The sequence below is a fragment of the Mauremys mutica genome, chromosome 9 (assembly GCF_020497125.1).
Source record: "Mauremys mutica isolate MM-2020 ecotype Southern chromosome 9, ASM2049712v1, whole genome shotgun sequence".
Lineage (NCBI taxonomy): Eukaryota > Metazoa > Chordata > Testudines > Geoemydidae > Mauremys > Mauremys mutica.
This window is the reverse complement of record NC_059080.1, coordinates 19,271,525-19,292,967: the sequence shown is the minus strand read 5'-3', so window position 1 is coordinate 19,292,967 and position 21,443 is coordinate 19,271,525. Positions and strand designations below refer to the sequence as shown.

At 46.8% G+C, this 21,443-nt stretch overlaps 1 protein-coding gene across 3 annotated transcripts in view; it reads left to right on the top strand.

The window, feature by feature from the left end:
- The window catches only part of AMOT (angiomotin), an 88,337-nt gene that overhangs the window by 31,905 nt on the left and 34,989 nt on the right, over window positions 1-21,443 (top strand). For all 3 annotated transcript variants that reach the window (XM_045030562.1, XM_045030560.1, XM_045030559.1), the window contains exons 2-4: window positions 5,959-6,120; window positions 7,711-8,611; window positions 15,600-16,056. In XM_045030562.1, the coding sequence (XP_044886497.1) occupies window positions 7,758-8,611; window positions 15,600-16,056 (1,311 nt within the window). In that variant the 5' untranslated portion in view covers window positions 5,959-6,120; window positions 7,711-7,757. The remainder of the gene's footprint in view (window positions 1-5,958; window positions 6,121-7,710; window positions 8,612-15,599; window positions 16,057-21,443) is intronic.

Genomic DNA, 21,443 nt, shown 5'->3' with positions numbered 1-21,443 from the left:
CTCTCCTTCAGGCTCCTGAGGATTCTTTTACCCTTACTGATGATATGACTCAACTTTTATTAGGTCAGTGCAAGTAAGGTTTTCATTCAGTGCTTTCAGTTCAGGCTTGCCAAGCTTTCCTTTATTTCCCTCTGATCCGCTTCCAATATGGTGAGCAGGTCGGGAGGGTATTTAGCCACTGTATGATCCTTGCCAGGATGGTACCCGAGAGTAGTATCAGTTACTAGAACTATGATCGATCTACCTAGGTTCCTGAGCCCCTCACTGCAGTAGAGTGCCTGATGATCTAATGCTAAAAGCATGTGTGCAATTTGCATGATTCCAAGTGGCGCTACTTAGTTTTAGCAAAAAGGAGGAAGTTTTCCTCTTTCATGTGATGACTCTATCTCTTTGGTATGAAGATGTGTAATGCTGGCACTGAGACATGCACCTGCTGGGTGCCACACCTGCAAGATCACCTGAGACACAGTCAGCAAACACAAGTAACTGTGAAAGGGATAATTGAATCTAAGCTAGGGAAGCACATATGAGGCAACAAATTGGCTTTGATGGCGTTTACCTGTGGGCTCTGTACTTTGAAATTTAATTGGGAACAGATGCAGATGGTAAAGTATTATCAGAACTCTGGGGACTTGTGCGTGCATGCCCCTGGGGTTTTGGGTGTTGGAGCCAAAGGGCATGCACACCTCCAAAACCTTTATTCTCAAGGGCGATCCTTCCATATAGTCTCCTCTCTCCTCCTTGGGAAGGGTTGGAGTACAATTAAGAATGCTTAGTTATAAATGGCATCAGGAGTGCTGGAACCTTGGTAGAAGTGAGAGGAGCGGGGCTTGAGACCCTGCCCTGTGGCCCCGCCTTCTCCGTGGTCCCATTTCCTGCTCCTCCTCTTCCCCCAGAGGCCCTGCTCCCTGGCCAGGCTGAAAAAAGCTGGAGCCAGGTGGTGGTAATCTTGGGGACCCTCCAGTTGTCCTGGGCCGGGGCCCCGAGAGCAGCCCCCAGCCCTTGTCCCTGCCACCTGGACCCAGAGTGTGCCGTCCAGGACAGGTGGAAGGTCCAGGGCTCCCCGCAGCGTCCCGGGCTTTCTGACCTGGCCAGTGGGTGGGGCCTTGGGGCTAAGAGGAGCAGGAGTGGGGCCACTGGGAGGGGCCTGCACCAGGAGGAGGCTGGCGCTGTGGGCAGGGACAGCGCTTTGCGGCAGGGGACCTGATCAGCTCCTCCAGCACTAAACGCAGCACCCCCTGACTGCACCGCTCTGTGCCTGCCCAAGGCTTGCAGATTGGGGTGGGCAACGTGGCTCCCTACCCCCAAAGGATGCCCATGTTAAAAAGTGGGGGGCCGTGGCCCCCCCTGTTCTGGCACCCTGACCTGCATCAGTCATTAAATGACTCTGTGTCCTCACCCTCATGAACCCATACTTTCCAGCCACTTCAAAGAGTGTGTTTGTGTGTGTACGCGTGCGCAGCAGCTGCATTTCCAAGTGGCCTGAAGATTGTGAGGGCTACTCACGTGAATAAGCGATTGCAGGATTGGGGCCATATCTAGGCTGTATGGTAGGGGGAAGCTTGCTTTCTTCGCTACAGATCACTCAGAATGTGAGCTAGTCTCTGTGCTTTTACCCAGTCCTGTCTAAGGTATCGATTATGCTTCATGGTCTCCCCTTTATCTAAGCACTTCTAGAGATACCTTTTAATTTCTGACACGGTCCAAGACCGTCACCTTCACACTAAGCATCTCCTCACCATTCTCCTGGAGCCCGACAAGGGCAAACAAAGACCTCTGATGCCGCAGAACTTTTCAGCTGCCTATTAAAGTGTGTTTGACAGAGAGCCAAACTGTATCTGCTCCTGCCAGCCTGGGGGAGGGTCTGGATCATATCTACATTTCTAAAGAAATAGACCATAGCACCAGCCAGCAAAGCCATTAAGCTACTTGGGAATGCTGTTATTCTCCACTTCGAAGTGGCTGGAAGTATGGAGCTTGTGAGTCCATAAAGCCATTGGATTATATTTTATTTGTATGGATGGTACAGGACTGAGTATTAAAGCTGAACGTGCTTAACTGTACTTCAGCCCTTCTGAGGAGGAGGAGGTGAACCTGTTCTTATCCCACCTGATGTGTTAGCTAATTAGCTTCTTGGCTAAGCAGTATTTCAGGGCAAGTATGTACAGGCTGCATTCACCGGGAATCTTACATTCCACTTACTTTCACAAGCAGAAAAGAGATGTGTCCTTTCACCTGTGTTCTTCTTCCTGCTGCAGTCACTCCATGCAGGGTAATTAGCTATATCATCATAGTCATTCATCAAGAGTGGTGAGTATTTCATTTGTTAGTTTATTTTCATAATGCAGGCAAATGTGTGTGATGCACAGAAATGTACTGCTATGTTTTCTGATAGCCAACCCATTTGATCATTTTAAATTCTTCTCTAAATCCGAGTGAAATGAGTGACTGACAAGGGACTCCTATGGTATAATTGTTTGGTCTTTGAGGTGGGGGAGCTTTGTTTTTGTGTGTCTGCAAAGTGCCAGGCACACATGGGCTTTGTCTTCATTGAGAATTTTTAATATTTTCCTCCCACTGTTGCTTTATCATGAATGTGTGTCTGAGCATGGTTAGATGTCACCATGGTGTTTAAATTCCTACACTAGGGCTTTCACTGGTGCTGGACTGTGGTGAGAGAACTGCTAAAAATTGTCAGCATAGATGCAGCCCATGAAGTTCACCTCTGATTGGCCCCTTGCCGCAGAATTGTACTCTAGAATTGAATCTTTCTTTGTAAAAAGGGTTTCTAGCCTTTGTGGTTGGGAAGAAAACGACTTTGCAGGCTGTCTGAAACAGTAGAGCTGAGTGGCCCCATTCATCTTAATGGTTAAGCCTGAAACCTAAAGTTGACCATTTAAGTGGCAGCATGAACTAGTTCACTGCCAATCATTTTGGCATAGGTACCATATAATGTGATTATGCCCAGCCTCCCATGCCTTTCCAGGTGCCAAAACCTCCAACCTCCCCATGACAACTGGCAATGCACTTCTATGTTTTCAATGGAGAAATCTTTGGCACATTGAAAACTAAAAATATTGGGAGAGCATAAATAGAACTTAGTATCCAAATAAATAACACATAAGCTGCAGTACTGATTGTATGGATCATTTTCATGTTTAATTACATAAAAACCTCCATTTAAATGAATCTGCCGTAGAATTTCCAGCATTCTGCACAAGAGCGCTGCAGAATACAAGGATCTTGCCACAGAAGCAAGTTGCACAAGGCCGTCTTTGTGAGTGATAATTAAATAAGGCGTAGCTAACAAAGTTGAGTTAGCAATAACATAGCTAACAACTGGAGTTTCAAGAAAGCAGGATCCATTGGCTAGAGCATTCCCATAGTATAACTGGATTCGCCTCTTGTCCCAGTTTTCCAGGGATGGTTCCTAATTTGGGCCGAAAGTACAGGTGGATTATTTAGTGTTCCTTAATCACAGCTGGTAGTTTTTTTTGCAGTGGGATGTGGTCTTTTCTTCTATTGGATCAATGCAAGAAGTTAGTGCTGTGTTGATGTAAAAGAATGTGTGAAATAACTGCGGTGATACTTAGTGCTTCTTTACTGTTTTAGGAATATTAGAGGGTGTTAGACACACACACAGATTGAATTGCTCTGTTGAGATATCTTTTAAACTGAGGATTTATGGAATTCTCCCTCAAATGACTTTGCATTTTAACAGGAAGATACAATCCTCATTTGCCCACTTGACACCAAAGAAGTTAGTTGGGTGGAAAGACAATATCATATTATATGATTAAAGCGTTTTTGTGCTTTCATAAAAAAGGTTGTTTTGGGCAACTTTGTAAAAAGTGAATAAACGATATTGATACGAGTGGTACTAAGGATCCTTGAACTTAAGTTGTGCAATATTGGGAAAAGAGGCTGGAAATTACTCTAGTTATCTGCTATCTTAAAGCCTGGGTTTAAAAGATCTCTTGCTGCATATTTTTGGCAGCTGTTTTCAATATATCCCTCTCAAGTTAAGTCACTTGTTAAGAATTTGACATTAGGTGTTAGTTCTTAGCCACCATCTTGCATATAGCGCACCACACAACACAGGCTTGTTCCATAGTTAGATATTGTTCATGTGTATTGAAATTGCTGATGACACCCTAAGTAGTTAACTTGCAGACCTGAGATCATTTCTTTGGGTGTGGATGTGTGCCGTAATAAGACTGAGACAGAAGCATTCATGTCTGCATTCCTTCACTGCATCTGTTGACTTTATTTTTTGCAACATTCCAGGAAATCATGTTAAATTATACACCTCAGTGACTAATTTTGGGTTTTTTTGCTTGCTTTATTTGTTTTGTTATAATTGTCTGTTCTTAAAATGCGTAAGTGCTGTATATATTAGTATGTTCCACTTCCTTTGCATGATTCACTCCCTCTTCAGAGAACCTAGTTTAGTAGTAGATTTAACATCTCTGTTTGAGAGAGTCAAGAACACACCTAGGAATTTGTTTATAGATAGGGGGATTTTTATATAGATGTAGAAGTTTGATCTGATTTGTCTCCCTCTAGTTTCAAAGATATTAAAATATTATTTTAAATTGCTGTAGTGCTTTTCATCCTAAAGGGCAAAGGAGGATGCTAAAGAACAGGATTTGGGAGGTAGATCTGGGCTCTGCAATATACAGTTGAACCCTGTTATGTCGCCGGCCTAGGGGTTTGCCAAAAAGCGTCGAGATAACCGATGATCGAGATAAACCCCTATCCACCCCCCCACCCCTGAACTCCCCTGCCCTCTCTCCAACACCCCCTCCCTGCCCCCTTACCGCGGTGCCTGCACGTGGCAGGATCCGGCGAAGCGGGACGGGGAAGCGGGGCCGGGCGGCCGTGGACGGGGACCCGGAGCCAGGCAGCCAAAGAAGCGGGACCCGGTAAGCGGGCCGGGCGGCAGGCGAAGCGGGACCCGGTAAGCGGGCCGGGCGGCAGGCGAAGCGGGGACCAGGTATGCGGGGCCGGGCGGGCGGGCGGGGACGGGCAGGGACCGGGTATGCGGGGGCGGGCGGGCGGCGAAGCGGAGCCAGGCGGATGGGCGGGCGGCGAAGCGGGGACCGGCGAAGCGGAGCCGGGCGGGCGGCAGGCAAGGCGGGGACCAGGTATGCGGGGCCGGGCGGGGCCGGGCCGGGAGCGGGGATGCGAGGCCGGGCGGGGACGGGCAGGGACCGGGTATGCGGGGCCAGGCGGCGAAGCGGAGCTGGGCGGGCGGCGAAGCGGGGACCGGCGAAGCGGAGCCGGGCGGGCGGCAGGCAAAGCGACCAGGATCGACATAACGGATGAGAAACCCATAAGACAAAGAGGGAGTTTGGCGGTTCCACTTGTAAAACGTCGACTTAATAGGATTGGCAAGTTAACCGAGGTCGAGATAAATGGGTTCGACTGTACTTCTGCAAGACCTGTGGCAACTGTTCCTCATTTTTGCCATCTAAATATTGGGATAATTCATACTTGCCTCACAGGGATGTTATGATGCCTAATTTATTGATGTTTGTAAAGTGCTTTGAGATCTTCTGATGGAAGGTACTATATTTATTAGTGATGTGTATATACATGGTATCATTGAAAGGCAGCCGTCAGGCATCTTCAGCAGTGCAGCTTTCATTGCTACCAAAAAGGAAACCAATGGATTTAAAGAATTAGGGAGTTTTTATCACTGTTTCTCTTGGAGGCACAAATAAGACAGAGCATGATTTGGCAACAGTTGTTCTCAAGGCAGAAAACTGTAATGGCTAAGAAGTGCCTGGAGTTGGACGTTGGGCAGTAGGATTTGTTCATCTCATAGGAACTGAAATCCTTAAGTTCGGGAAAAGTGGGGAGTAGGTGAAGGGTTAGGGAGCATGAAATATTGACCAAATTTTGTAACTCCTGGTGTCCTCCTAACTGCTGGTTAAAATGTTTTCTCTTTTTCAGAATTTGTTGAGGAGTGAAGAGAGCATCAAGTGATCCCAATTACTGAAGGGACTGAAACCATTTCTGAGTGGAGATTTTGGACTTGCAGGCGGAAGGCCAGGTGTCCCCTCATGTATCAGTACTGCTCCTCCTGACTGAGGAAGTCAAAGTGACGGAAATAAGGTACATGCCATAGTAGATATGATTTCAAAGAAGTGAAATTCCAGGGCATGGTTCAGTATCTGAATTCCCAGATTGTTGAAAAGGCTTTGTGGAATAGGGTGTGTTCTAATTTTTTCTCTAGCAGACTCTGAAGAAGAGCCTTCTCTCTTGACAGTACATCATAGGCAGTAGTTTGTGGCTGATATATCTACACTGTAAGTTGTCATGACAGAGTAGAGAAGGCTGGATGGACGTGCAATTAAGACACATAATGAAGAAGACTTCAGAAGAGTCAGGAGACCTGGATTCTATCCTGGACTCTGCCACAGTCTGTCACTTGGGGCAAACTATTTTTGCTCACACTTTCAAAAACGACTCTAGATTTTGGGTCATTTTGCATTGCATGCCCAATAAGGGACGTGTTGGGCCTGGTTTTCAAAAGTGCTGAGTACTTGCAACTCTAATGGGCAACTCAGTGGCTTAGTCCCCTGTCTGACAACTTTGGCTCACTGACCATCGAGCCCTTACTTAGGGCTTGTCTACATTGATGCATCAGCGGTTGATTTAGCGGGTCTAGTGAAGACTTGCTAAATCTACTGCTGATCGCTCCCCCTTCCACTCCTGTACTCCACCTGATCAAGAAGAGTAAGGGGAGTTGACGGGAGAGTGTCTCCTGTCAATCTCGTATAGTGTGGACCCCGCACTAAGTAGATCTAAGTGACGTCAATTTGAGTTACACTATTCACGTGACTCAAATTGCGTAGCTTAGATTGACTTTTCCCTTTAGTGTAGACAAGGCCTTAGTTATGTACTCAACATTAATCTATGAACTTCGGAAATGACGTTCACAATGTTTTTCCTTTCAAACTCAAACTCGAACTCAGAGTCTGGATTTTGTGGGCCTCAATCTGATGATTCCTCCTCTTCTCCAGTGCGCCCTCCCTCCCCTGTAGTTGTGTGGTTGCAACTGATGTCATTTAGATGTCTAAATACTTTACTATGCCTGGATGTCAGGAAGTTAGATGTCTAAATGACATCACTTAAACCAGTATATAGTAGTGGGTGAAAAAGGGAGACTGGGCTTTAAAAATCTGCCCCCAAAACTACAGCTACTCTAAAAAATAACCATTTAGTCAGGTGTTCATTAGTTTACTTTAAATGACCCAAGTGATGGGGATTCTCCTTTTTCACTCTAAGCATATAACTTATTTGGTGTATCTCTTGTTTTCTTCTTAAATTTAACAGATTATGTGCTGAGTTCCCTATTTTCGTCTTGGTCCTTGTTTACGTGGCAAAAATGGGAACTGTAATTCACCATTGGCAGGGATGGGTACAGTGTAGACAGGGCTCAGTCATTTTTACCACCGTGTTGTGAATTGTAGGTCTCCTTTTTGCCAGTGATCAGCCTTCCCGTCCATAGCCCTGCCGCCTGCAGCCAATGGAGTCTTCGCCACCGTTTTAGGCTGGTCCTTCCAGTGTTGGACAATCTTAATGACCCTCATTGTAATCCTTTATATCTAACTTATATTTTTCCTCAGTTTCAAGCCATTGGTCCTAAACGGTCCCTTCCGTGGCCAATGAAGAGTTGCTAACCATGTCTCCTCTCCTTAGGTCAACGGCAGCTTTTGCATTCCACCCCAAAGGCACCACAGTTTGAGATGAGGAATTCAGAAGAGCAAACAGCTACGACAGTTTTACAGCGTCTGCTGCAGGAGCAGCTCCGATACGGAAACCCAAATGACAACCGCAACCTCCTTGCCTTACATCAACAAGCCACAGGAAATGCACCCCCTTTCAACAGCAGTGGGAGTCCAGGGTCTCAGAACGAAGGGCTGAGCACCCAGGACCATCAGCTTGTGACTCATGCTGCCCGCCAAGAGCCCCAGGGCCAGGAGATTCAAGTGGACAATAGCATCATGGAGAAGCAGCTCTCTCCAAGACTTCAGAACAGTGAAGACCTCCCAACGTACGAAGAAGCCAAAGTCCAGTCGCAGTATTTCAGGGGCCAGCCGCATGCTAGCGTTGGGGCAGCGTTTTATGTGACGGGGGTAACCAATCAAAAGATGAGGACTGAAGGGCGGCCTACGGTTCAGCGAGTGAACCCTGGGAAAGTCCATCAGGATGAAGGACTTAAGGACCTCAAGCAAGGACATGTTCGCTCTCTTAGTGAGAGGCTGATGCAGCTGTCGTTGGCCACTAGTGGTGTCAAGGCCCACGCACCCGTCACGAGTGCTCCACTTTCCCCCCAGCAGCCAAATGACCTTTACAAAAACTCCGGTTCCAATGATTTCTATAAAAACTCAGTGCCCACGCCTCCCCAGCCGAATATGAAAGCGATAGAGCACCGGGGCCCTCCGCCAGAGTACCCTTACAAAAACATGTCCACCCCACCCATGAACTGCAAACCTCAGGACCCTGGACATTTCTATGGTGATCATCGCATGAGCCAGCAGAGTAGATCTGATGGGCCTATGATGAGATATCAGCATCCTCCTGAGTATGGATCAGTCAGGTAAGCAGCCCCTTAACTGCTTAGTCACCTTCCCGACTCGGTGGTTTTTATCTTTGTAGGAAGCAAAGAAGGGGCAAAACTCAGCTTCCCAATGCCGGTTGTGTTTGAACGAAGATCCCGTCTCTGTTTTGTTAGGCTATAGCTGTAGTATGGTAGGACTGTATCCCAGGTGTTAGGGGCCAAATTCCTTGTCGTAGTGGCCTAACGCTGTTTAAAAAATAAAGTTTGATCTTGCAGCATAGATGGGTCCATACTGAGTTTTATCCAGGTTCCTGAGCCATGCTACCACTCTGCTAAAAAGCCAAAGCTGTAGCATGATTCACTGTTGAAACATGCAGTCTCTTGCTGCAAGGCTAAGCCAGGCTTTAATTGGATCTGCCAGGACAATAGATTATTAGGGTATAAACCACACCTAAATGTTTTTATATGAGATCACTTAGGAAAGGGGAAAGTGCACCATCCCAGACTTGTTTGTTTAGCAGCCATTATTTTTTTCCTTGAATTAACTGAGATCCTGACCGGTTCTAGTTTGCTCTAGTTCAGGAGCTGGATCTGATCTGGGGTCAATACTGAATCCTGGGTGGGTGAATCAGATCAAGTTTATTAAACTGGAATGCAACCTGGCTCTAACCTACATTTTCTTTTGTCCTACCTAACTTTACGACCCAGCCCCGGGTGGATCAGATTTCTCTCTTAAACCAAGTGGAAACCCACTTAAAATGTTTCAAGATAGTGGACATCAGTGTAATAATTTCTGCCTTGTTTTGTGGCTGGAAAATGCTCTAAAGCAGAAACATGAGGTCAGTGAAGTATTACGAACGTAGGCGGGGGAGGTTGTGTGTATTTGTGTCTAAAGAGTGGGGTGGGAGAAAGAGGAGAACCAATGTTTTTGGAATAGATTCAGAGCTCTGGAGAATCTGAATCTATGTGGATCCTTTCCAGCCCTATTGGAAGCTATTTTCAGGCTTCATTCGCCATTGTTCATGATCCGAAATGCTTTCTGCAGCAAACGGGCCTGGTGAGAAGGCCCTTTGATCTATCTACATAAATAATATATAAGCCAGGAAAGGAGGAGGCGGGTTTTTTTGTTTGTTTTTTTCCCCAATGTGACTAATGACTGCAGAAGTTGGTTGCAAATGGTTCACAAAATCCATAGGCAAGGCCACAAATTGCTATGCAAGCTGAAAATGGCAAGAGACCTTTAACGATTATCCCTCATTGGGAATATTGTTTGTATCAGAGACTTAGCCAGTTTTCTGTGTACAAAGAGAGGCATTTGAAACCACACCAACAGCCTATTTGTCTGTATTGGTGGAGCCTGGGCACTAGAATGTATTCAGAGAGAAGGAGATTCAGCTGGCAAGTTTTCAGGTGTCGGGAAGCAACTTAAATTTGTCTTCAAAGCATTGTGCATCTACCGAGGTTATTTTTTAACCTGCATAGATGTACAGGGCAGAGGTTTCCTTTGGAAGCAACTGCTGAAATGGTGGAACAATTAGAAGACTAAACTGTTAACTCCTAATCCATAAATTACAGAGCAGCATAGCAAAACCCATCCCCCCTCCCTCCTTAAACCTACTGTCATTAAAACAATAAACCTTCTGTGCTGCTAAAGGTGCAGCTGGGTAATGGACTGAGCATTTTAAAAGTACACAACTTTTAAAAGGGGGACACTTTCTGAGAGTCAGGGAAGGGCAGTGAATGGCTTTGCAGCCTCGTCTGGAATGCTAAAAATCTTCAAAATTCTCTCTTGTCCATGCACTGGGGCTGTTTATATTTGAAAACCCAAACGAATCCTGATAAATAATTTTTTTTAACTGCACATAAAGGAAATAAAGACCTTTCTTTTCTGCTGTTGAAACCACACCCACTTCTGAGGGTTTTTCCCCCTCATTGTTCAGTGGAATTTGAGGGTGACCTAACAACCCAGTTAAATGAAAACTGGTTGAGCAAGATAAACACTAGGGAATTCACTGCATTCTCATGATTCACTCTTCTGAGTCTGGGAAAAGAATGGTTGGTGGAGTAAGTTTAACCCACCAACTGCAAACTGTCTGCCTCACCTGCTTCTAGATGGTGGTAGTTTGGGAACATGTGTATGTTCATAATGACATTGGATTCATGGAAATATCAGGCCAGCCAGGGATTCAGGCTGACACATCCATGTTATTACTTGGCACTTTTAGAAATTTTAAAAATAATTTAATACGAGTAAGATGAGTGTGAAGCTTCACAGGCCTGATTCTCTCCCTAGTATCTGCCTGTTGCACTTCAGTGTTCATGATGAATAGTTCAAGTTCCAGCCCCATTTAGGGCCTGATCCATCAGCTCGTGCGTGGGGGAATACTTCTGTTGCCTGCAGTGGGACTGCACTTGTGTATGAGTGCTGCAGAATTAGGCCCATAATTAGTATTTTTTTGGCATACTGTTTTCCCCTCTGCAGCCTGAGCTGTGTCAAAATAGATGATAATCAGGTATGAATAGGAAGCAGAATGAAAATTCTTCAGTTAGATTTCAGCTGTCTGTTTGATCATGTGAAGACTGCTCACTTTGGTGGTTAATGTTTCCAAGTTTGGGACGGGAGAAGTTTGTAGGAGAAAGGGGAAGTATAACTGCTTGAGCATGAAGGGGAGACTGAGAGTTTTTAATAAACCAGGCACCTTCTCTGCTCTTTTTATTTCCACCTGGTGATTTTGTGCATTATGTGATGTGTGCAGTGCATGCAACATTCAGGGCTTCTAATGCAGGAATCTACATTGTTTTGCTTGGTGTTCTTATTACCATGTAGTATTTTCCAATGTCTCTGCCCTCACAGCTAAAATACCTACTTTCTGTTTTAGTGGGCAAAACCACAAATCCAAGTACGTAATCTGCACCGCTCCATGTTGTATGCTGCACAGAGATGCACCAGGGAGAGGAAAGGAAGCAGGAATTCTCTCAAGATGCAGTCTTGAAAGTGAAGAGGCCCCTTAGGAGTTGGTGTTCCCAATTTGGGAAACACTCGAATTAAAATTATTGCTCTAATTTCTTCTGCAGTTAGAATTTCTGATGTCCCCATCCAGTATAGCTTGTTGCTCAGTTGTACACTGGAACAGATTTAATAGATAATATATATATTTATTTTACATAGATGGTGAGCTTTTTCTTGTGTGTTTGGATAATGTCTAGCACGTAGTGAGCAGAACTGTAAATAAAAAATATGTATTTTTAAACTGTGCATAAAATGTCAAGTTATGGATAGCCATTGTCTTTCACAGAGTGAAGGATTTGTTGAATTGGTTAGTAACTTGCCAAACCCATTTGCTCAAAAATAATGAGTTGGGCCTCAAACATAATGAGATTGGCTTAAAAATCCTGAAGTCAAATACAAACAAACAAAACAAAAATCACAAAACGTTTTGGGTTCATTTTATTTGTCTTCTGGTTTCTGAGTCTCTGTGGTTCACTAAGGTCATATTCTCAAGCTCTTCTCCATACCTATGAGGGTTAGAAACATGCTATATTAAAATAAGGTGACAGTTGTAATTCTCTCATTATCAGAAGAATCCAGGAGCTGGGGCTTTGAGAGAACCACCAACTACCACACGAGAAAATTCCAGGAGTTAACAACACTGAATAACAATTTGAACTCGTATATTGAACTTTGCAAATTGAAGATTTCAGGGTGTTTTTAAAAGGTGATGGTATTACCCCCATTTTACAAGTGGGGAAAGTAAAGGCATTTAGAATTTGTGGCTTGCCCAAGATCAGACATCTAGCTAGTGTCAGAACTGGCAGTAGCACTAAGGAGTCCTGGTTCTCAGGTCAGTGCTGGAACCGACTAATTGTAAAAGGTGAGATGCAGTGTAGGTGAGCTCTGAGACTCTGGGTCTCTTGGCAATCTGGGAAATGTATTCTGTTTAGCAATAGCTCAGCTGTGGTTTTTCAATATCTACTTTTTTTTCCACTAAAATTTTTTTTAAATTATTACTGTTAGCATTTTCGTGCATGTATTCCTGATACCTCCCTTCAATACTTACCTGCTCCTTCTGCTTTTTCTTCACCTGCAATCAGGTGAAGAGGTGGAGAGAATAATACTCTTCCCAAACTTTACTCACCATTGCAGAGTAACAAAATACTTCCACTAAAATGATCTGTATTGAAGTAGTAAATAATGTTGACGTTTAAATGATCCTTCTTAGGCTTACAGTGTTTGTTAACAAACCATTTAGATTAATGGAGGCATTTGACCTGTGTTGGTTATTGCTTCAGGCTGTCTACTGCATACTCGGACAGAGAGTACATCAGTTCATGTCTGGAAGGTTTTCTTGGAAACATAAGGGTTGGAAACTTATTTATTTAAAATGTAAATTCATGCAGAAACTGATGGGACCAACGTCGGTCAACATAGTGCAGTGTTTGACATCATGGTCAGGTTATTATGGAAATGATTGACATCACACAGAGGATTATGATGTCACTTTGGAATAAACTCCAGGAGCCAGTGAATTCTGAAGAAGCAAAAGTCTAACTTTTCTTCTAACTTTCCTTGATGATTTAATAAAATAGCTCAAGATTAGCTTCATCTGCAGAATTTTTTCTAATTGGGATATTTTTTCAGAGGTTTCTGTGAGGCATTTGGGGCCATTTAAGGTGGAATGTTAGGGGCAAGTTCTCTTTTAGGGTTTATGGTTAGAGGAAAGGGTTGGGTGTCAGGAAGACTCAGGATTCCTCTCCTGGTTGAAGCATTGACCTTGAGCAAGTCTCTTGACCTTTTTGCCTCAGTCTCCAATATTGGCTTTAAAAAAAAAGGGTATAAAGCAGTGACCTCCCAGTAGAGAAATAACCAGATGTTACATCTGAGCTGAACATTGCTGAGGAAATTAATTGCACATCTTCTCTTTCTTTCCCCAATCCCTGAAAACCACATGCTGCATCTGATCTTTCCTAGGGAAATGCATTCATTGAAATAATGTTGCTAGCAAACGGTAAGGACCACAGTCATTAGAGGGTAGTAATGATATGGACAATAATCAGACCAGTACTTAGTGACAGTGAGTTGCCTCTCTGGCTGCGTTTGTTAGCCTGCTAGGGAACGTGAGAGCTAGAGTGGGGATTTCTACCCTATGTTCCTAGTAATGAGAGACAACAGATGTAACTTGTTCCATGTAAACAGGGGTGGCTTTGACCAGAAGAAGGCCAGTTAAAAGTAACAACCACATGTTGGATACAGTGGCATGCATTTATGTTAAATAAGGCATAGGACATGTAACCCGAGGTAGTATATCCCATGCAGAAGCTCAGAATATATGACCTCTAAAATATCTTGGTAACAAGATGTGATTAACGCAGATGTTTCCTCTTTGGATGTGTATGAAAAATTGATGCATGAGCGTTGTACAGTACAGGAAGGCGATTCTAAGTGCTCAAACATCCTCTGACAAATATTTCATGTAACCCTTTAGCTACTAATCCACCTAAGCACTTGCAATCATTAATTAATGTTTCACTGGATGGAATGGAAGGATGTACCTGGGGAATTCTGCAGCGCAGCAGGTGTGTTCCACCTAACGTCCCTGGTACGTTCCGCAGAGAAGCCCAGTAGGTGTATTCCACTGGATGTACTTGGTACGTTCAGCAGTGCCGAGCAGCACAATAGGTGTCATTCCTCCTGGCCATACCTGATACAGGGTTGCGAGTGCATTCCACCTGTGAATTTGAGCAGCAGCCAAAGGGTAAGAAGTTACAGCAGCAGAACAGGAATGTTTTACAGAATGAGAAATACCAAATTTGCCCTGTACCAGGATAACTTTTAAGAAGGGATTGGACACTGTTTAGAGAACTAGACTGTTAAATAAAATATGTCCTCAGAACTTCACCAAACTGAACTTTTTTTTAAAGGAGGTGGGCATATGTGCGTGGGAAATGTATGGTGGGATGGGGAGAGAGAGATCCTCAAGGTTCCTCATCTTTTGCTCCTTCCCACAACAGTATGAGAGTTTTTTCCCTCCAGGGCTGGCCATGGCTCCCCAAGCAGGCTGACAGTGCTGTTCCACACATCAACCAGAGGGAGTCTCTGGAGGGAAGAGCTCTGACACTCCTTCCCCTAAGGCTGAACAGTCTATTAGATGTGTGAAGTGCTCAAGTGACAGCCGCCATCTTGACCAATACACTGGGATGTGAGCTGGGGACCTCCAGAGCTGCATGCATGAGCTGCTACAGCTTGAGTTAAAGTTGTTTAGACGGGTCTGTAACAGACTCTTATCCTCTGCATATCGGGTACAGAGATGATCTGTAAAATACCTGTTGTGCTGGGACTGAGGAAGCCTCTAGACCCAAATTCTGATCCCAACTGTCAAGTTGGCTATCACCTCCTTTTAACTCTCTCCACTGGCAGTGCTGTGGCTCATTAGTAGGTATTTCAGTGTACTTGAGCCAACTGCAGCTGGCACAGTAATAAACGAGACCATAGCCTGTTCCTTTTTAAATCTGTATCCTGAATTGCACAAGGATATTCTTTGTTGGCAGGACCTTTGCAACAGAGCCTATGCAATTCAGTACAGGACTGGCTCAACTGTCCTTAGTTTAATATTTTACCCATGTAAAGTTAGTAAAAGTGTAAACACGTGAAATAGTTCTCCTCTTTCAACAGTGCAGATTTGATTTTTAATAAATATATTGCCAGTGTATTCTGAATTACAATAGCCCTATTCTGGAGTGGTTGACAGAGTGGATCTCAAGGTAGTTATGCCATCTCTGTACAAACATACTCATGAGCTTAGGACAGTCGTTATGTTTGGGATTTTTTCCACACAGCTGGTAAGTGGTTTTGAAGTGCTTCTTTACATGATTTTTCATACTTAACATATTTGCATTAAAGTCTTATGCATGGAACATCCTGCCAGTAGCAGCTGTTACATGTACTCGCATTCAGCACCTTGCCGTACGGTTTGGTTGATGTGTGATGCTCTGCAGAACTTCAGCTGAATTTGCTCTTATTGTTTTACAGGCAAAACCCTGATCTACACCTGCAGTTACAGCAGAGACCCCCTCACCATCACAGCCCAACTTCCTCCTTAACGTCCTTGGGATCTTTGACCTTACTGCAGTCTCCACCACCATCCAGATTGTCTCCTTCCCAGCATCAGCAACCCCTGACTCCAAATCAGGGAGACCCATGCTTTCTACCGCGGACCCAGCAGCTGTTCCTGTCAAACCAGGTCCATCAGGGAGATTTCTACCGACTATGCCAGCCCGGTCTAGGCCAGCAGCAACAGCAGCAAGGAGATTCCTACATGTTAATGCCAAGAGCTCAGCAGATACCATCTCCTTATCAGCAGATGCAAGTAGATCCTTTTGCTATTGTTTCCAGGGCCCAGCAGATGGTGGAGATCCTGTCAGAGGAGAACCGATCCTTACGACAGGAGTTGGATGGGTGCTATGAGAAAGTGGCAAGGTTACAGAAGGTGGGTGTTGAATGGAACTGACCTTCTCCCTTGTCTAATATTCTCTGTAGTTAAAATGACAGCAAAACAAATGTGGGCTGGATGGTTCAGGACATGGGCGGTGCATGACGCTTCCCTTTGGGGAGGCTAGTGCTCTTTCCCACCTCCTCCACCTATGGTCCCGCCCACGCTCTGCCTCAGGCCCCACCCCGTCCCCACTCACTGGTCCCTCCTCTCCTTCCCCACCTCTGCTCGCACCCCCTCCCCGCATTCCTCCTCCTACCAGAGCTCCACAATTCTCCCCGATTCCCCTGTATTGCCCCATCCTCCATGCAGTGCACCCATTGCCCCCATGCCCATTCCATCTTGCTCCCTGCATCTCCCTCCACCTGCCTCCTGTCCCTTCACACATCCCTGTTTCCCTTTCAATCCCTGTGACGGGTTGGATCACAGAAACCCCCTTGGGAGCAGCCACCTGATGTGCCAAGACTACCTCTGCCCCTTGCTTTTCCTGCCAGCTCAGGACTCCAGCACCCTGTCTTGCTGAGCCAGACACTCCCGTCTGCTCCAACAAAGACCCAGGGTCTGAATTACTTGCCCCAAAGCTGCAGGTTTACCTGAAAACAGCTCACAGAAGTGTGCTTGTCTTTAACACCCAGATGCCCAACTCCCAATGGGGTCTAAACCCAAATAAATCTGTTTTACCCTGTATAAAGCTTATGCAGGGTAAACTCATAAATTGTTTGCCCACTATAACACTGATAGAGAGAGATACACAGTTGTTTGCTCCCCCAGGTATTAATACATACTCTGAGTTAATTAATAAGTAAAAAGTGATTTTATCAAATATAGAAAGTAGGATTTAATTTGTCCCAAGCAGTAAGAGATAGAACAAGGTAAGTGGCCAAGCAAAATAAAATAAAATGCGCAAATCTAAGTGTAATCAAACGAAATACAGATAAGATCCTTACCAGTTCCAGAATGCTCCACTCACACCCCCTGTAGATACTGTCCTTTGTTCTAGTTTCTTTCAAGGAGAGAGAGAGAGAGAGAGTGTGTGTGTGTGTGTTCGTGTTCCCTCCTTCTTTAGCCAGCTGAAGACAAAATGGAGGGGTCTCCCAGGGGCTTAAATACACTTTCTCTTGTCCTCCTCACCTGCTGTAGAATCCACTCACAAAATGGAGATTCGGAATCACATGGGCAAGTCACATGCCCATGCATGACTCAGGACTTGCAGGTAGCAGCCATTACCCACATGCTACTTTGAACGTCCTCAGGTAGACTTCTTATGTGGATTGGAGTCTGCAAAGCTCTTTTGTCTATTAAGTGCTTCCTGATTGAGCACTTAATTTGCACATTCCTTTCCCAAGAACTGACCAACTGTTCTAATTAAGGCTACTTAGAAATCAAGCAATTATACAGCCAATGTTCATAACTTTGAACACACAAATGGTGCCTGCATACAACTGGGATGAACATAACCAGTAGGTCATAACCTTTACACAGGTATGTTACAATGGCATATGTAGCAAAACCCTATTCCAGTTATATCATACATACATTTATGAGCACCCTCCCCCCATAAAGCCTTATGGGGTACACTGTCACAATCCTCTCTTGCCCACACCCCCGAACAGCTGCTGTGCGGATTGCACCTGCAAGAGATAAACGGGGCTGCCCTGCTTCCAAGCACACTTGAGCCTTCTCCGTTTATGGGGCTTATATTGCACTCAAGAATACCACTTAGAAAAGCAGCAGCAACTTTTCCTTTAGATTCAGAGCAAGGGGGTTTGGTGGAGGAAATTAAAGTCTCCTCAGGAAAACTGATACCTAGGAGTAATCTCTTCAGTTAGAGTCTCCTCCCCTAACCCAATAAAGCCACTGTCCTAATAGATATGGGGGGTGTTGGGCGGGGCGGTAAAACTGTGAGAAAGGAACATTATTGGTTTCTTGCTTTAAATGGCACAGGAAGGGTAATTGTGCACAAATACTGCACTGCGCTGTCCAAGCCGTTAGTGCTCTGATCTCGTAGCAAGTAATGAGGACCGCTCAGATGGTAGGGAGGCGGGCAGGCATGTGCAAGACTGCGCTGACTGCAGAGGAGCGGCATGCACGTCTGCAGGTATAGCTGAGGCTGCGAGGCGAGGGGCATGCAAGTAACCCCATGTGTGCGCAGAAGGCGCACAGTGCTCCCTTGCAGCTGCACGCTCTCCCTTCTTTGTTCCCGCACATGTCACTGTCCCAGCCCTCAGCTCACCGCGGGCTGGCTTCACGCACCCTGCAGAGAATGGGAGCTGGCCCGGAGGCAGCTTTCCTGGCCACAAGGGAGGGAATCACAGTGAGCCCAGCTCGGAGCAGCCTGGGGCCAAACCCTCCCCCTGCAGCCAGGGTAGAACCAGGGGGTGGTGTGTGTGTGTGTGTGTGTGTGTGTCTGTCTCCTTTACCTTCCATCCAAGCGGTGCCCTCCCTGGGGGCAGGGGTTGGGCCCTAGGACACCCCCCTAGGTAGGCTGAGGTCTCTGCACTGGGAGAGGCTCCTGAGGAGCAACAGGAATGTTACTGCTCAAGATTCACCTCTACCAGCTGCAGCCATGGCTCAGGGGTCCCCAGCAGGGGCAGCTCCAAGGCTCAGGGACCTGGCAAGGAGCCTGTGATCCCGAGTCACTGCACACAACAGGGTGGGAGTGCGATTCACAATCACTTCCTGCTACTGCTGCCCGGAGGCAGGGAGTCCAGCCATTCTTCCCAACCAGCTCCTCCTGGGTCCTAGCGAGGTGCCAGTCCCATTGCACTGCAGCCCCCCTGCCCTGGAACCTGCCCCTTGGGGGCGCCACGTCCTCTGGGCAGGGGCAGCTTCATCTCCCCACATTAAGGGAGCATGGTGCACAGAGGCCAGTGTACCTGTCTGAGGACAGAAAGGTGTCCAGATCCTGGGGAAGGGGTACTGTCACTGGCGGCGGGGAGGCCACTGGGGAGGAGAAGAGCAGCCAGGCAGCGGTGGGCAGGTTGGAGCTGCCTCTCAGCTTCATATGCACTATGCAGCTTCCGGGGCCGCCTCAGCCACCCCAGAACCTGCATAGCACGTAATAAAAACATCCTCCTGTGGAAACCGGCAACTGAGGGTTCTGGCCCATTAGATCCACTGCTCGTGGTTCCGGGGATTGGTTATCTGTTCTGTAGCCTTTCATCTCCATACCCAGTTTGGAACCTGCCCATGTTGGTAGTGCCTATGCATTATCGTCTGCTGGCGTTTTGTTGATCTACGTGTGATGAGTTGGTGGCCTTATTTCTGCACCTAGCAAACGATTGTGCCTGTTCCAGTTGCCAATAAGGGTGCGAATCTCAGAGAGGCGGGTTGCTTGACTGATTAGCTCAGTTACTTAAAGCCAGTGCTAATAACATGGAGGCTGCAGCTGGTATGATCTTCCTGTTAGATGTGGAGAAGGCTTAGGAATTATAATGGTGGGTTCTCCAGAAATACCTGAGATTACATAGGCCAGAGACTAAGTCAGTCAAGGGGACTGAACTACCTTTTTGCCCCTGGAAATGGTCCCACCAAAACTACCTGACAGGCTTTGTGAGAGAAGCTTGCACAGCTGCTATCCATGCTGTGTATACCCCGAGCTGTGGGTAAATAAAGAAGTTTGGACCTACAGGGCTGTCAAGCCAGCTCTTCTCTCTGCCACTATAAATCCGCTTAAATCCCCAACATAACACAAGTCACGTGGAATTCTAGTAGCCTCACTGTTGCTTTATACAGCAGGGATTGGCAGAGTATGAGAGACAGCCCTCGCCATCACACTGCCACGTATGGATTTTATAATTCCTAAAAGAAGTGTCGGTAGTGTGTGTTTGTAATTGTGCTCGCCTGATAGACAAACAAAGATAAATTGCTTGTTGGTTACTGAATTCCCCAGCGGTTAGAACCTGCAGCTGGTCAGTCAGCTCTCCCTTTACCCTGCAGATGTAGAGAGAAGGTGAGCACTGGCTGCAGTTCAGGACTCTGCAAACCTCTTTTTGGGCCGTGAACTGCACTTTGGCCCCTGAACAGCCTGCAAGGCCCTTGAAGTGTCTGGCTGTTGTAACTCTTACCTAGTTCTTGTTTCTTGCACCATGTCTGAGTTCCTGTGTTTGCTGTTTCTGCCCACAGCTGCTTATTCCCAACATGACTTCTGCCCAGGTTGGGTTGTTCGGTTTTAGGGAGGTTCCAGTGAGGGAAGTGTTTTAGTGAAGTGTTTGACAGCTTCCTGATAACAAGGGATAAAGGAATTCTCTTTCCTCCCCTCCCCCATCCCTCCAATCAACTTCTTGCCCAGGGAGGTCTGGTGAGGTCTGCGGTTTGGTGGATTGTTAATGCCAAAGTGAGATTAACATGTCCTGCCTGCTTTGGAGAACTGGAAATGCATTGGCTTCTGTCTCTGGTGAGCAGTTCCCTGCTTAGACATCAAACCAAGAGGCTGTACAGTGAGAGGGGATGGGGAAAGCCATATTTTACTGTTTAAATGACTGTGGCTTCAAGACACTGTACATTGAAATTAAGTGGCGACTAACCAAATAGTCTGGTTTCTTCTCAGAGCTCTGTCTCCTAGGCTGTGGCTACACTACACAACTTTTAGCACAGGGGTTGGCAAACTTTTTGGCCTGAAGGCCACATCTGGGATTAGAAACTGTATGGCGGACCATGAATGCTCACAAAATTAGGGTTGGGGTGCGGGCTCTGGAGTGGGGCTAGGGATGAGGAGTTTGGGGTGTAGGAGGCTGCTCTGGGCTGGGACTGAGGGGTTTGGAGGGCAGGAGGGGGATCACGGCTGCGGCAGGGGTGTTGGAAGGGGTGCAGGTTCTGGCTGGGGGTGCGGGCTCTGGGGTGGGGCTGGGATCAAGGGGTTTGGAGAGTGGGAGGGGGATCAGGGCTGGGGCAGGGGGTAGGGACATGGGGAAAGGCTCAGGGGTGCAGGTACTGAGCGGCGCTTACCTGAAGCAGCTCCCGGAAGCAGCGGCATGTCCCTTCTCCGGCTCCTATGTGAAGGCGCGGCCAGGCGGCTCTGCATGCTGCCCCGTCCGCAGGCACCACCCCTGCAGCTCCCATTGGAGCACATAGGAGCCAGAGCGGGGCCATGCCAAGGCTTCCAGGAGCTGCGTGGTGCGGCCTCTGACCCTGCACCCTGTCTGGAGTGGGGCCGAGTCGTGTGGTGCGGTCCCGGACCCAGCGTCCTGGCCAGAGCAGGGCCACCCTGGACCAAGCACCCCAGCCAGAGCGGGGCCAAGCCTCATGGTCCAGCCCTCAACCCAGCACCCCAGCTGGAGCACCAGAACGGGGCAGCCCTGGACCCAGCGGCCTGGCCGGAGCAGGGCTGAGCTGCGTGGTCTGGCCCTCGACCCAGCACCCCAGCTGGGGCAGGGCCTAGCTGT